This window comes from Chlorocebus sabaeus, chromosome 23 (assembly GCF_047675955.1).
Source record: "Chlorocebus sabaeus isolate Y175 chromosome 23, mChlSab1.0.hap1, whole genome shotgun sequence".
NCBI lineage: Eukaryota > Metazoa > Chordata > Mammalia > Primates > Cercopithecidae > Chlorocebus > Chlorocebus sabaeus.
In genome coordinates this window covers 8,448,748-8,462,979 of record NC_132926.1, presented here as the reverse complement: position 1 = coordinate 8,462,979, position 14,232 = coordinate 8,448,748, and the positions used below count along the sequence as shown (strand labels likewise).

General features: G+C 40.6%; 1 protein-coding gene across 1 annotated transcript; it reads left to right on the top strand.

Moving 5' to 3' along the window:
* The first annotated feature begins 298 nt into the window (after positions 1-298).
* Positions 299-12,711, top strand: C23H5orf47 (chromosome 23 C5orf47 homolog). The gene is made up of 4 exons (XM_008015327.3): positions 299-704; positions 9,646-9,731; positions 11,197-11,296; positions 12,692-12,711. The coding sequence occupies exons 1-4, from the start codon at positions 380-382 to the stop codon at positions 12,709-12,711; spliced, it is 531 nt and encodes a 176-aa protein (XP_008013518.1). The 5' UTR covers positions 299-379.
* The last annotated feature ends 1,521 nt before the right edge of the window (positions 12,712-14,232 follow it).

Here is a 14,232-nt window from a genome sequence, read left to right as displayed (position 1 = left end):
TCCTGCCCTAGCCCCATCCCCCCCATCCCTGTGGGATGGTCCAGCCTTAACCTCCTCCCCTGCATCCCCATGCGGTGGTCTGGCCCTAACCCCGTCACAGCATCCCTAGGGGGTGGTCCGGCCCTAAACTTGTCCCCCTCATCCCGGCGCCATGGTCTGGCCCTAACCCTGTGCCTCCCCCATTATCCCCACGGGGTGGTCTGGTCCTAACCCCCTCCCGCATCCTCGCGCGGTGGTCCGGCCCTAACTCCCTCCCCGCAATCCCCGCAGGGTGGTCTGGCCCTAACCGCTCCCCGCACCCCTCCACTGCACAGTGGGCCGTCCGGCGCCTGGAGCATCGTGTTTGCTGAGGGCCGGGCAGCCGTTGACCGAGGCTGCGATGGCGGCGGCAGGCCGGGGTCGGGAGCAGGACTCGGCGCGCTTCGTCTATGTGACGCGCTTCGGCTCGCATCAGTGCGGTGGCGTCCTGCAGCTGGGCGGCCGCGGAGCTCAAGGCCTTTGGGGTCAGGGGTCCAGGGCTGGCTGTCGCCAGGAGAAGCCGAGGGAAGCACCGGCGGTGGCGGGAGCCCAGGGTGGCAGTGAGTTGCCCTCCGGTTCCCGGCCCAGGGTCGCCACAACCCTTGGTGTGGAGGCCGCTGCCCCTGCCTCCTCCCAGCTGCGGACGTCGAGCGTGCGAAGCGGCACCAGACCATTGGCGCGTGCAGGTGGCACGGTGGGACGGGGCATGGCGGGGCCGGACGGGGCGGGACGGGGCACGGTGGGACGGGGCGCGGTGGGACCGGACAAGGCGGGACGGGGCAGGTCGGGGCAGGTCGGGGCGCGGCGGGGCGCGGTGGGGCGCGGCGGCGTCACCTGGTGGGCGCCATCTTGCGGCACGTGGGAGGTTGGGGGCGGCTTTCCTGTCAAGCCGTGTTGCGAGCACGCGCGGGCAAAGTAGAAGCCCAGTAATTCCCTTCAGAGGACTAGCGGTAGCTGGGGCGGGCACCTGACATAAGAGGAGAGGCTGTTGAATGGAGCCTTTACGGCCCCCTCGCGGAGGCTTTGTCCTGCGTGTTGCCGTCTGGCGGAGGGAGATTGGTTGACTTCGTGAACGCCCCTCACCTGGAGGACTGACTTCTGGGTGCTGTTGAGTCATCCTGACTAAAAACAGCATGAGCTTTACGTTTAAATCAGGAAATGTCTTAAATTCAAAAATTAGCCTCCCATAGGTTTTGCATATGTCTCGATCAATTTATTCCTAAATATTTAATCTTCTTTGCGTTGTAAATGGGGGTTCTTTTTACACAATGCCCTCTAAATGCTTATTGTGTACAGGAAGCCAATTTATTTTTTTTGAGACGGGTTCTTGCTGTGTGACTCAGACTGGAGTGTGGTGGTCCAATCGCAGGCTCACTGAAGCCTTGACCTCAGCCTCCCGGGTAGCTGGGACCACAGGTGGGCACCCCCATGCCCAGCTACTTTTTTATCTTTTATAGGCATGGGGGTCTCCCTATGTTGCCCAGGCTGGTCTTGAACTCCTGGGCCCAAGTGATCCTCCTGCCTCAGCCTCCCAGCCCTGGGATTATATGCATGAGCCACTGGGCCAGGCCTCTCTTGGTTTTTCTTTTTCCTTGTCTTGCCCTGTTGCCCAGGCTAGAGTGCAATGACATGATCTTGGCTCACTGCAACCTCCGCTCTCCTGGTTCAAGTGGTTCTTCTGCCTCAGCCTCCCAAGTAGCTGGGATTACCGGCACCTGCCACTGCGCCCAGCTAATTTTTTTTCTATTTTTAGTAGGGATGGGGTTTCACCATGTTGACCAGGCTGGTCTCAAACTCTTGACCTCAGGTGATCCACCCGCCTCAGCCTCCCCAAGTGTTGGGATTACAGGCATGAGCCACCACGCCCAGCCCTCTCTTGGTTTTTCTAAATCAACTTTACTGAGGATTAATTTACATATGTTTTGAAGAGGTTTGACAGATTTATACACACCCTAGTAACTGCCACCATAATCGAGATGTAGAACATTTCCATCACCTGTACTTATAAAATAACAACTTTATTAAACTATAGTTCGCAGTGCATACAGTTCACCCATTTTGCATGCTTAGTTGACATATTCATGGTTGTGTAACCATCACCACTATTTTAGAATATTTTTAACCCCAAGAGAACGCCTGTATCCGTTAAACATTGCTCACCATTCTCCCTATTTGCCCTCCTTTACGTATAAGCTCAGCCCTAACCAAGTACTAATCTGTTTTCTGTCTCCGTAGATTTAACCATTTTGGACATTTCATGTATGTTGAATCATAGAGTATGTGGGCTTTTGTGACTGGCTTCTTTCACTTAGCCTGTTGGTTTTTGTATGCTAATTTTAGATCCTATTAACTCACTGGACACTTTTATTATTAGTTTTATCCTTGATTCTCATGATTTTCCAGGTATTGATATATATTATTTGTAAAGAGATACGATTTTGTTTCTTTTTCACCCATTCTTTGCCTGCAATAGATTTATTTTGTCTAATTGCATTTGCTAATACCTCAAGGGCAATGTTGAATACTATTGGAGATAGCGGGCACCTTAGCCTTGTTCCTGACCATAGGGGAAATGCCTATAGTGTTTCCCCATTAAATAAGGTACTGGCTATCTGAGTCAAATATTACAAAGTATCCCTCAATACTTATTTTTTCAGGTTTTTTTTTTTATCATTAATGGGTGTTGATTTTTGTCAGAGGATTTCTCAGGTCTATGGAGATACTCTTTTTCTTCAGATTTATTTATTAATATGGAATGTAATATAAATGGATTTCTGATTATTGTACCAACCTTGCATTCCCGAAGTAAATTCTACTTGGTTTTGGTGTGTTATTTTCCTGATACAGTGTTGGACTCTGCTGATAATTTGTTTATAATTTTTGCATCAGTATTCAGGAGGGATAGTGATCTTTAGTTTTTCTTTGTACTCCTTTATCAGGTTTAGGTATCAGAGCTGTGTTTACTTCATAAAAGGAATCAGGAGTTTTTCCTTTTCTATGCTCTTGGATAATTTATAGAATGTTGGGATTATCTTGTCTTTGAAGCTTAGGTAGAATTCTTCTGTAACTATTAGGACCTAGTGCTTTTTGTGGGATAATTCCTTAATAACCTTCTCTATATTTTCTATGGAGATTGACTTTTGTAGGCTTCCTAAGTCTAATAGGTCAATTTTAGTAACCTGTATTTCCTTAAGGAATTATCTGTTTCATCTGGGTTTCCAAATTCATTTGCATAGATGTCTGCAAAGTAGTGTCTTATGATGTTTAAACATTTTCTTGCATTTTAATGGTTATTTCCCTCTTGTCATTTCTTTTCCTGAATATACATGCACTCTCCCTTTTTCATGATCAAATTAGCCAACATTTTGTCTGTTTTGTTAATTTTTTTTTTTAAACTAAGATTTTGGCCAGGTACAGTGCCTCACACCTCTAAGTTTACCACTTTGGGAGGCTGAGACGGGAGGATTGCTTAAGGCCAGCAGTTCAAGGCTTTAGTGAGCTATGATATGGCCTTCAGCCTGGAGAGACAGAGTGAGAACCTGTCTCTAAAAAGAAAAATCAAGGTTCTGATTTATTAATTAGATATTTTGTTCCTCTAGTCTCTTCCTCATTAATTTCTGCTTTTAATATTATTATTTCTTGTTCTTTCTTTGGGTTTACTTTGTTCTTCTTATACTTTTTTTGTGAGCAGGACATTTAATTCATTTATTTTTATTCTTGTTATTAAGTGTTTAGTGCAATGAATTTTCTTCTAACCACTACTTTAAATACATCCCATAGTTTCCAATATGTAGTGTTTTCATTGTCACTATTTTTAAAAGAAATTCTGTAATTTTTAACTCTTTTCCATAGAGTTACTTAATAGATTTAATTTTTTTAAGTTTTCAGAGAGTCTCAGAGTTTTATTTTTAATTTTTGCTAGTAAACGGTAGGTTTATTGTGATCAAGAGTATTGTTTGTGATGCCTTCATTTTATGGATGTTACTGGTGTTTTCTCTGTGACCTAACTTATCATCCTTTTTGTTCTTTTCACCTCAGAAACCATGCCATTGGAAGACTGCTCCTTTAAATCTTGCTTGCCCCTTTAAACTGAGTCTGTCTATTATATTGCATGCTTGGCATTCTGTGTTGTGTCTGTCTCTTTAAATTTCTTCCCTGTACTCTGTACTCTGATTTGCCTCGTTATTTTTTTTAGTATTTTCAGATTTAGAATGCATGTAATCTTAATATTGGTCACTTCAGCTCTTTTGAGGCATTTTTGTAGTGTTTCTAGTTTCTCTTCCCTGCTGGTCAGAGCCCCTTTAGGTCTAGGGCATATGGGATCATAGAGCAGCAATTTAATGTTTTTCTCTCATTTTACTTACAGTTATTTTGCAGCTTCAGCATCCTTTGTCTTAAAGTAATGCTGAGGGTGTGGTTTTTTGCTTACTGTTGTCTTCAGCTACCCAGAAGCCCTGCATTAAAAGATTGTGAATAAGAAAAGTGATAGGAGCCAGGCACAGTGGCTCACGCCTGTAATCCCAACACTTTGGGAGGCCAAGGCAGGCAGATCACGAGGTCAGGAGTTTGAGACCAGCCTGGCCAACATGGTGAAACCCCATCTCTATTAAAAATCAAAAATTAGCCAGGTGTGGTGGTACGCGCGTGTAATCCCAGCTACTGAGGAGGCTGAGGCAGGAGAATGGCTTGAACTCAGGAGGTGGAGGTTGCAGTGAGCCGAGATCGTGCCACTACACTCTAGCCTGAGTGACAAGCAAGACTTTGTCTCAAAAAAAAAAAAAAAAAAAAGAAAAGTGATAGGGTCAGAATTATTAGTCTGTGCTGTACAGGGGGGAGATTGACTTAGAGGCAGGTTAGACTGAAAAAAAATCTCAAGTTGAAAAAGATGTAAATATTTTGTTTGCTATTCTTTTTTTTTTTTTTTTTTGAGACGGAGTCTTGCTCTGTAGCCCGGGCTGGAGTGCAGTGGCCGGATCTCAGCTCACTGCAAGCTCCGCCTCCCGGGTTCACGCCATTCTCCTGCCTCAGCCTCCGGAGTAGCTGGGACTACAGGTGCCCGCCACCTCGCCCGGCTAGTTTTTCTTTTTGTATTTTTTTAGTAGAGACAGGGTTTCACCGTGTTAGCCAGGATGGTCTCGATCTCCTGACCTCGTGATCCGCCCGTCTCGGCCTCCCTAAGTGCTGGGATTACAGGCTTGAGCCACCGCGCCCGGCCTGCTATTCTTTCAGAACTAAATTTACCTTGATAGTTTATTAGGTTGGTGCAAAAGTAATTGTGGTTTTGGACCTTGACTTTTAAGTCATTGTATCTAGGTTCAAACACATCTTTATTAATCAAAATAGGAACCATTACAATCAACACATTTTTGCCAACAAGAAATAAGTGTTTATTCTTGTAGTATAAAAGTCCACACTTTGGGATTTGATGAACACTGGGGAAGCATTTTCTGTGTTCTGCTGGTTGTGGAAGCGTTTTCCCTGCAAAAAGTTGTCCAGATGCCTGAAGCAGTGGTAGTTGGTTGGCAAGAGATCAGGTGAATATGGTGAATGAGGCAAAACTTTGTGGCCCAATTTGTGCAACTTTTGAAGCGGTGGTTGTGCAGTGTATGGTCTGTTGTCGTTGTGGAGAATTGGGCCCTTACTGTTGACTAGTGCTGCCTCCAGGCATTGCAGTTTTTGGTGCATCTCGTCGATTTGCTGAGCGTGCTTCTCAGATGTAATGGTTTTGCCGGGATTCAGAAAGCTATAGTGGATCTGACTGGCAGCAGACCCCCAAACAGTAACCATGATCTTTTTTTGGTGCAAGTTTGGCTTTGGGAAGTATTTTGGAGCTGCTTCTCGGTCCAGCCACTCCCGCCTCCTAGTTCTCCTTCCTCTGGATCTGATCATATTACCCCTGCCACAAAGGAATTTGGGGGTGGGAGAGACTGGAGGCCAGAGAATGGTTACGAGGCAGTTACGGTAGCCCAGTGGAAAGAGTGAAGGCCTGAACTAAGGCATTGGCAGTGGAGGCAGAATGGACAGGATCGCATAGCTTACTGAAAGAGAGAAGGAAGAATTGTGGTCGAGTCTGAAGTCTCTGTGCTGGGCAACTGGATGGATAATGGAGCTACTAACGTCAGTGACCACCCTGCTGTGCTTGCAAAGCCAAGGATATAGTCAAGGGAAGGGGGTCCTGGGGTAGACTTATATCTAAACCAAGCCAGAAAGTGCTTAAGTGCTTAGATTTTACTCAGTCTTGGGTGTACTTAATGTTTGTTTTTGTTTTGAGACAGTGTCTCGCATTGTCTCCCAGGATGGAGTGCAGTGGTGTGATCTCAGCTCACTGCAACCTCTGCCTCCCAGGTTCAAGTGATTCTCCTGACTCAGCCTCCCAAGTAGCTGGGACCACAGACATGTGCCACCATGCCCGGCTAATTTTGTATTTTTAGTAGAGATGGGATTTCACCATGTTGGCCAGGCTGGTCTTGAACTCTTGACCTCAGGTGATCCACCAACTTTGGCCTCCCAAAGTGCTGGGATTGCAGGTGTGAACTACCACACCCAGCCCTTAATGTTAGTATTAAATAGACATTAATTAAATGTGTCACCCTCTATGGGGGAAAAATGAATTATTTTTTCAGTAACATTTACTTAAAACTTATCATGTTGTGGGCCCTAGGTCAGGTGTTAGTGACACAGATGTGTCAGACAAGTAGTCTGCTCTCAAGGGACTTATTAATGAATAATGGGAATATAAACTAGTAGATATGAGTGTTGTAAGAGTGAGCTGAGAATAGCTTTGATAGTCAAGTTCAAGGAAAGAAGAGGCATAGATGCAGAAAATCGGGGGACATGAATAGAGAAATCACTAGTGAGACAGTAGAGGTTATCAAGAGCATTGGCTTTGAAGTCAGAAAGACATAATCCTTGGTTCTGTCATTTATCAGCAGGATAATATTGGCCAAGTTAGTTAACCACTATTATTCTCAGTGTCCTTATCTATAAAATGGGGGTAATCGTTCTTACCTTAAAGGGTTGCTGTGAAGGTTAAATGAAGTAATACCTGCAGAGTGCCTAGCACAGTGTTTGGCACAGAATAAGTGCCCAGTAAATGCTGGCACATTGAACAGAGATGGCTTGAAGGGAAGATGGTGATTAGCATGTCTAGCACACAGTGGACATGTACTGTTTATTGAATGAATGAAAAGTAAGTTTTGGACCACATTATGGAATACCTTGAAGACTGTCATTTTATAGTCACTGAAGATTTTTGAATGGTGGGGTGGAATAAAGTTATCAGAGACAGCTACACTTCTGGAAGATAAACTGTAAGCTGTTTGGAAAATGTACTGAAGTTTAGAGATTCAGGAGTAGGCAAATCAACTCTTCTAACATTTCAAATAAGACTAATAAATCAGGCCAGTTCCCTGTCCTTACAGAACTTGAAAGCTACATTTATAATTTATACATAATGGGAGATGATGAATGCTATTGTGGAAGTACAAATGAATGCTTTGGAAGTGGTGAATAATTTGGGGAATGAGAGTATCAGGGAGGGCTTCATGGTGGTGGAAGCTCCATGAGATTTACACATGGGGCTGAGATAGGAGAATTAGGTGGGGAAAACATGTGAACAAAGCACTGAGTATGGATCAGTGATGGGCAGCAATTAGGAAGAATGACTGGGTCGGAGTGGGTGGAAAGAGGACTAGAGAAAGATTTGAAACATAAGTCAGGACGAAATCCATGAAATACACTGGAGCTAGTCTCAGTACAATACACAAAATGAGTGAAGAAATACGTCTTTTTTCTTTTTCATATCTTCTGTACTTGTTGTATTTTAGATCCCCAAGTAATTACTTGGGGGTAGACTCGATGACTCCTGTGCTTTCTCAAGGAGTATAGGTTTATGTTGGGTAAGACTTACAAACAAGAAGCATTTGGGAATGATGCAAATATAGTATTCCAAAGGTTGTAGGCATTTAGAGGGAATGATAGATATGGGTATGTGGAGAGCAGAGTTTCCCAAACTTATTTTCCTATGCCATACCTACATATCATCTGTACTATTATTTACTTAATGTATTTATTTAAATAGGTACATTTTCCCTTTTAATTAAATTTCTTTTTAGAACACTTTAAATCATTACTTCAGTGGAAAACCTGTACCATTTGCTATAAATAGAAATTAATTAGAAACAAATATAATAAAGGCAAAACAGTATTATTAAATTCTAGCTAAGTAGGTTGTCTGCTGAGAGTGTCTGTGGTCACAAAGGGAGACGAACAAGTCTTAGAGAAGTCTTAATGACATGCTGGCACCAAACTTAGACTTTCTCCCAAAGGTAATCAGAAGATTGAAAAAAACTGGAAAGGGAATGAGTTTCTCACCACATGAGTTAATATTCCTTAGTGCTATGTCTGTATGTCTGTGACCTGCTCCAAATCAGTGGCATGCTTCTCACAAATTGAGAAATGCCATTTTAGAGCATATTCTAGTTTATTCAGTAAATGGAATACTTATTGTATAGCCAATATCTATAGAATTGGATACTGGATCTCCAGTGAAGAATAACACACACTCCTCAAGTAAACGGAGTCATAAATCCTGTGATACCTGAGCAGAGGGTGCTTTGTCAGATCAGAGAAGGCTCCCTGGAAAGCTAAGTATTGAATGAGTAGAAGCAAGTGAGATATAGAGCAGTGGTAGGGCAGGAACAAGGTGGGGAAGGGTTGAGGTGAGGGAATATTCTAGACAAAATGAGAGCCAGTATAAAGGCTTTCGGGGAACACATGCTCATTATTTTATAATTTTGTCTTTGGAAAAACAAACCCTTGGGTTTTCTTCTAACAGTTAACATTTGGGAAGGCAGCATGGTTTAGTGAGTATTCAGGTAGCCCGTTCACTCTGGATAACCCTTATTATTCTACTGTGTGTGTGGTAGTATGAGTGGAAAGATGAGTAAGACACACATGACCACTGCCCTCCAGGAGGTCAGAGCCTAGTGGAGGAAACGCGTGATAAAAAGGTGGGCTGAGTGCTGTGAAGGTGTTCTGGGAGCCAGTGCTGGGTGTTGAACTGTGTGTGCTTGAGGGAAGGCTGTAGAGAAGAGGTACGTGTGAGCTGAGTCTTGAAGAACAGGTAGAAATTTGCCTGGGAGGTGTGTGGGTGTGTGTATGTGTGTGTATGTGTGTGTGTGTGTGCGCGCGCGCTGAAAGTCTTAGGAATTAGATACATTTGAGGAACCACAAGGTGTTGTGTAGTATTGTGTAGTTGGAAGTGTAGTGTCTGTCTGGAGTTGCACTGAGAAGAATGGAGACTGTAGAGATACACTGGGGCAAGATGTGTTATCTGGTATTTGTTCATTCTGTTGTTGGTCTTTTTGGGACTAGCCTTACAAACCAGAAAAGGAAGACTGAACTAGCTGGATGATTTTCTAGTTACTTGCCAGATTATGTCTAGTTTTCTTGGTTGTTTTCAACATGTTGTTAGTGAACTGGTAAACCAGTATTACCTGGTGATCAGAAATATACCAACAAGTATAAAAATCCTCAAAGAGACCCAGGGCACATTTATATGGTCTCTATTTTCAAATAGTAAATCCTTACATATGTTGACCTTTTCACTTTCTTCTTAACTATTAGGTTTAATCCAGAAGGATGCAGCTAAAAAGTTTGATTTTCCCATACCATTGAATGAAGCTTCCAAAATAATGAAGAAAAAGAAAAAGGTATATTGCTATGAAGGAGAATGAGCAATATTTGAATTTTAGATCATCCTCTCTAAATACAAATGTGTAAAGATATTCAAGACAGTGACAATAGTTCCGTCTTTTGAATAATTTAATTTTCTGAAATGAGAAACAGAAGAAATTCAGCAGAAATGGAACTGGGTTTGGAAATATTTATTAACCATAAAGAATTGTCCTTCCAGTGTTATACCAGTGAAGGTATAAAACACATTTTTAATCAAAATGTAACCCCATTGGAGGATTTTTCAAAGCATGATATATGTTCCATAGAAGATAATAAACTGTGACAGATAATGTAGTATAAGAAGAAAATCACAGATTTCATAGAAAAGAATAATGTATCTATAGTGGTCTTTTTAAAGACAAGGAATATGTAAGAGGTTTCTAGCAGGCAATCTGAGAAGGATGATCCACTGCTGCTGAACTGTTCTCACTGCTAGTTGTCCAAATGTCATGGTAACTTGAGTGTTTTGAACATATTCAAGATCAGATGCTCTGCAAATCTTTGATTGCCACTGTATGTTTATACTTCATAGCATCATTTATATTCAGTTTAAAGAAATTATTGGTTGATAGTGACACATAACATTGTGTTGTTTCTGAGCTTTGAGTTGTTTGATATCTGTGTATGGTATAAAATAGCATTAGAGGTTATTAACTCTTGTACCAAATATATTTTGAGTGAGCATCTAATTTTCCTACTGTACTAAGAGATGTTTCTTCTGAGAACCAGTTCCTTTTAGGTGAGGAGAAAAGAGCAATAACCAATACTTCCTTTTAATTAGTGTGTGCCAGATACTGGGGTAAGTGCTTTACATATGTATTAAATATTTTTTCCTTAATTCTTATAATCCAGTGTATGAAGTTATTCCTAGATGAGATTAAAATACTCTCCCATTGTCAGGCAACTGGAAAATGGCAAAGCCAGAATTTGAGCCTAGATGTATTTGTTTAATTCTATAATCCTTGTTCTTTCTCTGCCAGTATATTTACGTTCTCTAGTCCTATTGCTTTGGTGTGTCCTAGGAGAAATATTTAGTTCTTAACTGGAATAAAATACATTTAAAAATAAAATCATTGCCCAATGGTTTAATCATGGGAATATAAATTCACAATTTTTAAAAGTTGCCTTTCAGAATGGAATGTGTTAGAATCAATTAGGTTGGACTTTATAGTCATTGCCTTTGAAAGGCAACTTCATCCAGGACTGTTAATTTAAATACTACAGGGGGGAAATTCTAGGAATTTCAAAGAAGAGAACAGATATTTCAGTGATTGTGGGTAAACAATTACACTTAGGTTTTAGTTCTCTAAATGTTGATATAGCCTTATAATGATGATATCAATTGACATACAACACAATTGAGTCATTCCCGGTTGCCTCCATGAAAATATATTCCTACTTTTCTGCTCAGCATTCTTTTACTGTGCTTATCTTTTTAAGGTTTTAGTATGGAATAGAGTATACAAAGTCATTTCAAGAATGCTTGAAGAAAATGAAAAATATAGACACAGGCTGAAATGCCAAAGGTTATCTAGTGAAAGTAAGTTAACATAATTTTTATTGTGTTAAAAAGAGTGGCCTCTGTAACAGTTTAGTTATCCTGGGATCGCATGAGATCAGCAGTTTTCTTAATTGTCACATTCAATACACAGAACTATAGAAATGAAACTAGCATATTATCACTGTTCATCATAATTACAAGTACAGAGTACCTAGAAGCAGTGAGTGCAGAGAGCACAGGTATAGGAGTGAGTGGAGGAATGTAGAAGGAATGACTGGAATTTACTTAGCAAAGGGAACATACTTTTCTGTTAAATGTGAATCTTAATGGCAATTAAAAAATAGAAATTACAAAGCTCATCAGTATTGATGGAGAAAAACATTTTAACTGCAATATAAAATTATACATTGTGTCACTTGGTGAAGTCATTTCCTATCCATGGAAGCTACACTCCTGCTTAATGTATTTTACAAAATCTGCCCTTGAGTTATGGCCTTGATGTCATTATTTCATTCCTGGAAAACAACTCATGAATTAAACCGTGCTCTAAAGCTGCATCACTATTGAGTTGATATCGTGGTCAGAGCAAAATTAGATGTAGTCTGGTGTGTTTATTAAAATAATTTGTAGTTCTGGATTTTCAAAAAATTAAGTTGGATAAAATTTATGTAACTAATAATGCCATGTGAATTGATAAATCACAAGTTATTTTCTTTCCTTGACATACATTTCTTTCCTTTCTTTCCTGCACATGCTATCATGAATGTTTCTGTGAGTTCTTAGTACAGTCATTCTATGGCAACTTCTGTTTCATAGTCAGTAAAACTGCAATATTTAATTTCACGAAGAATATTTTCATAAGATAATCATGAAAACAGAATGCCATTTTGCAAGCAGTGGAAACTTACGGTTCATATAATATTGCATCAGTGGTAGCATGAATTGTTTGCAATAATGGCAGATTAGTGAAAATGTGTTTCACTTTTCTTATCCAGAAAGGAGGAGAATGAGGTGGGGGGTGGATAGGAAAAAGAAAAGTAGTCAGAAGTGTCTTAAACAAAAAGGATGTTTGAATCGGCAGAGCAGTGTGCACAAAACCTGGACATGCTTCTGAGTGCTAGTTCAGATCACTGCATAACTTTGAACTTGTTGGATTCTTTTCTGCCTCAGCAAGAGGCCTTCTCTTAAATGTAATCTTGTAAGGATTATTTAACAACTTAAAATGATATGCTGTGTTTTCCATAAATAGCCTCTTCTAAGCAAGTTCATTATTTTACATTACAGTGTTAAACTAGATTACAGAACTTCTTTATAAAACTCATAATTATGTTTAAAAATGTATTATAACTTGTATTCCATAATATGTATTTATTAATGGGAAAACCAGTGCTAGAGGCCATCTTAAATTTTCCTTATTTTTTATGTTGTTTGCAGGCTCAAATTATACAAGATGAATCTTCTTATCTTCTGGTGAGACTCTATTTAGGTAATAATTATAGAGTATAGATTTTTTTTCCCTTCCCTTCTATATTCTTCCTTCTCCAGACATTAGTGTATAACCAACTATTGCTAATTCCAGCCAATTTCCTTTCTTAAATCCAATGTTTGGCACATAGTAGGCGCTCGTTAAAATACTTACTGACCTTTAAAACTTCATTTGGGCCCCATGTCTGTCATGCTATTATGCTCCATGTTTTTCCTTCTTTCTTTTTTTCTGTTGTACCCTCTGAGGGCAGAATCTTCTTCTTTTTGTTTATACCTCTACTTAGTTCTCTTTTCCTTTGAATATATTGTCGTATTTCATGCTATCTTACTACTGCTCCTTTTTATTTCTTAGTGTCCTGCAGTGCAGGCTGTGTTATGGCCCTTGTCCTGCCTCACTTACAATATTTACCTTTGCTACCATCTAATAACAAATGCTGTCCTGGGAGTAATTGTTGTCCCCATTCTCTCTTTACATATTCACTCTGAGATAACTCACAGATTTTTATAGCTTCAACTACTCTTCCTGGGTATATTACCCTTAAATCTCCATCCTACCCTTGACCTCTGGTCATGTACCTCTGATTTTCTTTAGGCTGTCTACTACTACTTTCTTTTTTGTCACCTCTACTGATCTACTGAAATCTACATACAGTTATCCTTTTTTTAAAATTTTTTTATTTTAAAGAGACAGGGTTTCACTCTGTACCCAGCCTGGAATATAGTCACTCGATCATAGCTCACTACTGCCTCTAACTCCTGGGCTCAAGTGATCCTCCCACTTCAGCATTCCCTCCCGAGTAGATAGGACTACAAGTATGCACCACCATGCCTGGCTAGTTAAATTTTTATTTTGTATAGTTGGGGATCTAGCTATGTTGCCCAGGTTGGTCTAGAACTCCTAGCCTCAAGTAATCCTGCTGCCTCAGCTTTCCAAAGTGTTGGAATTGCAGACATGAGCCACTGTGTCCAGCTGAGAGTATATTTTAGACATGAACATGAGCAAATTCATGGAGTCAAGAAAACCTTTAGGGAATGTACGTGTAGGGAATGTACACTTTGATTAAAGATTGTTTGACACAGTAACCTAAGAAAGTTATAAAAGTATACTGAGATAGTATTTCTAAGAGTCTAACTTGAATTTTGGGCAGAGGATTTGTACTTCATTCAGTAGGGAATGAAGAAATGGACCATTTTCTTAATCTTTTATTCTAAATGATTTCAAATCTACAGAAAGATTATTAGGCTAATACAAAGCACTCCAATATACTCTTTACTAAGATATGCTGCTTTTTAACATCTTGCCACATTTGCTTGCTCATTCTTCTTCTGTCTCTGTGTATAAATACTTCAGTGTGTGTAACCTAAGAGCAGGGGTATCTTTTTGTGTAACCACACTACAGTTATCAAATTCAGGAAATTGAACATCAATATGAAACATAATTTATAACCTACATTTCACTTTTTTCCTATTGCCCCTATTAGTGTCTTTA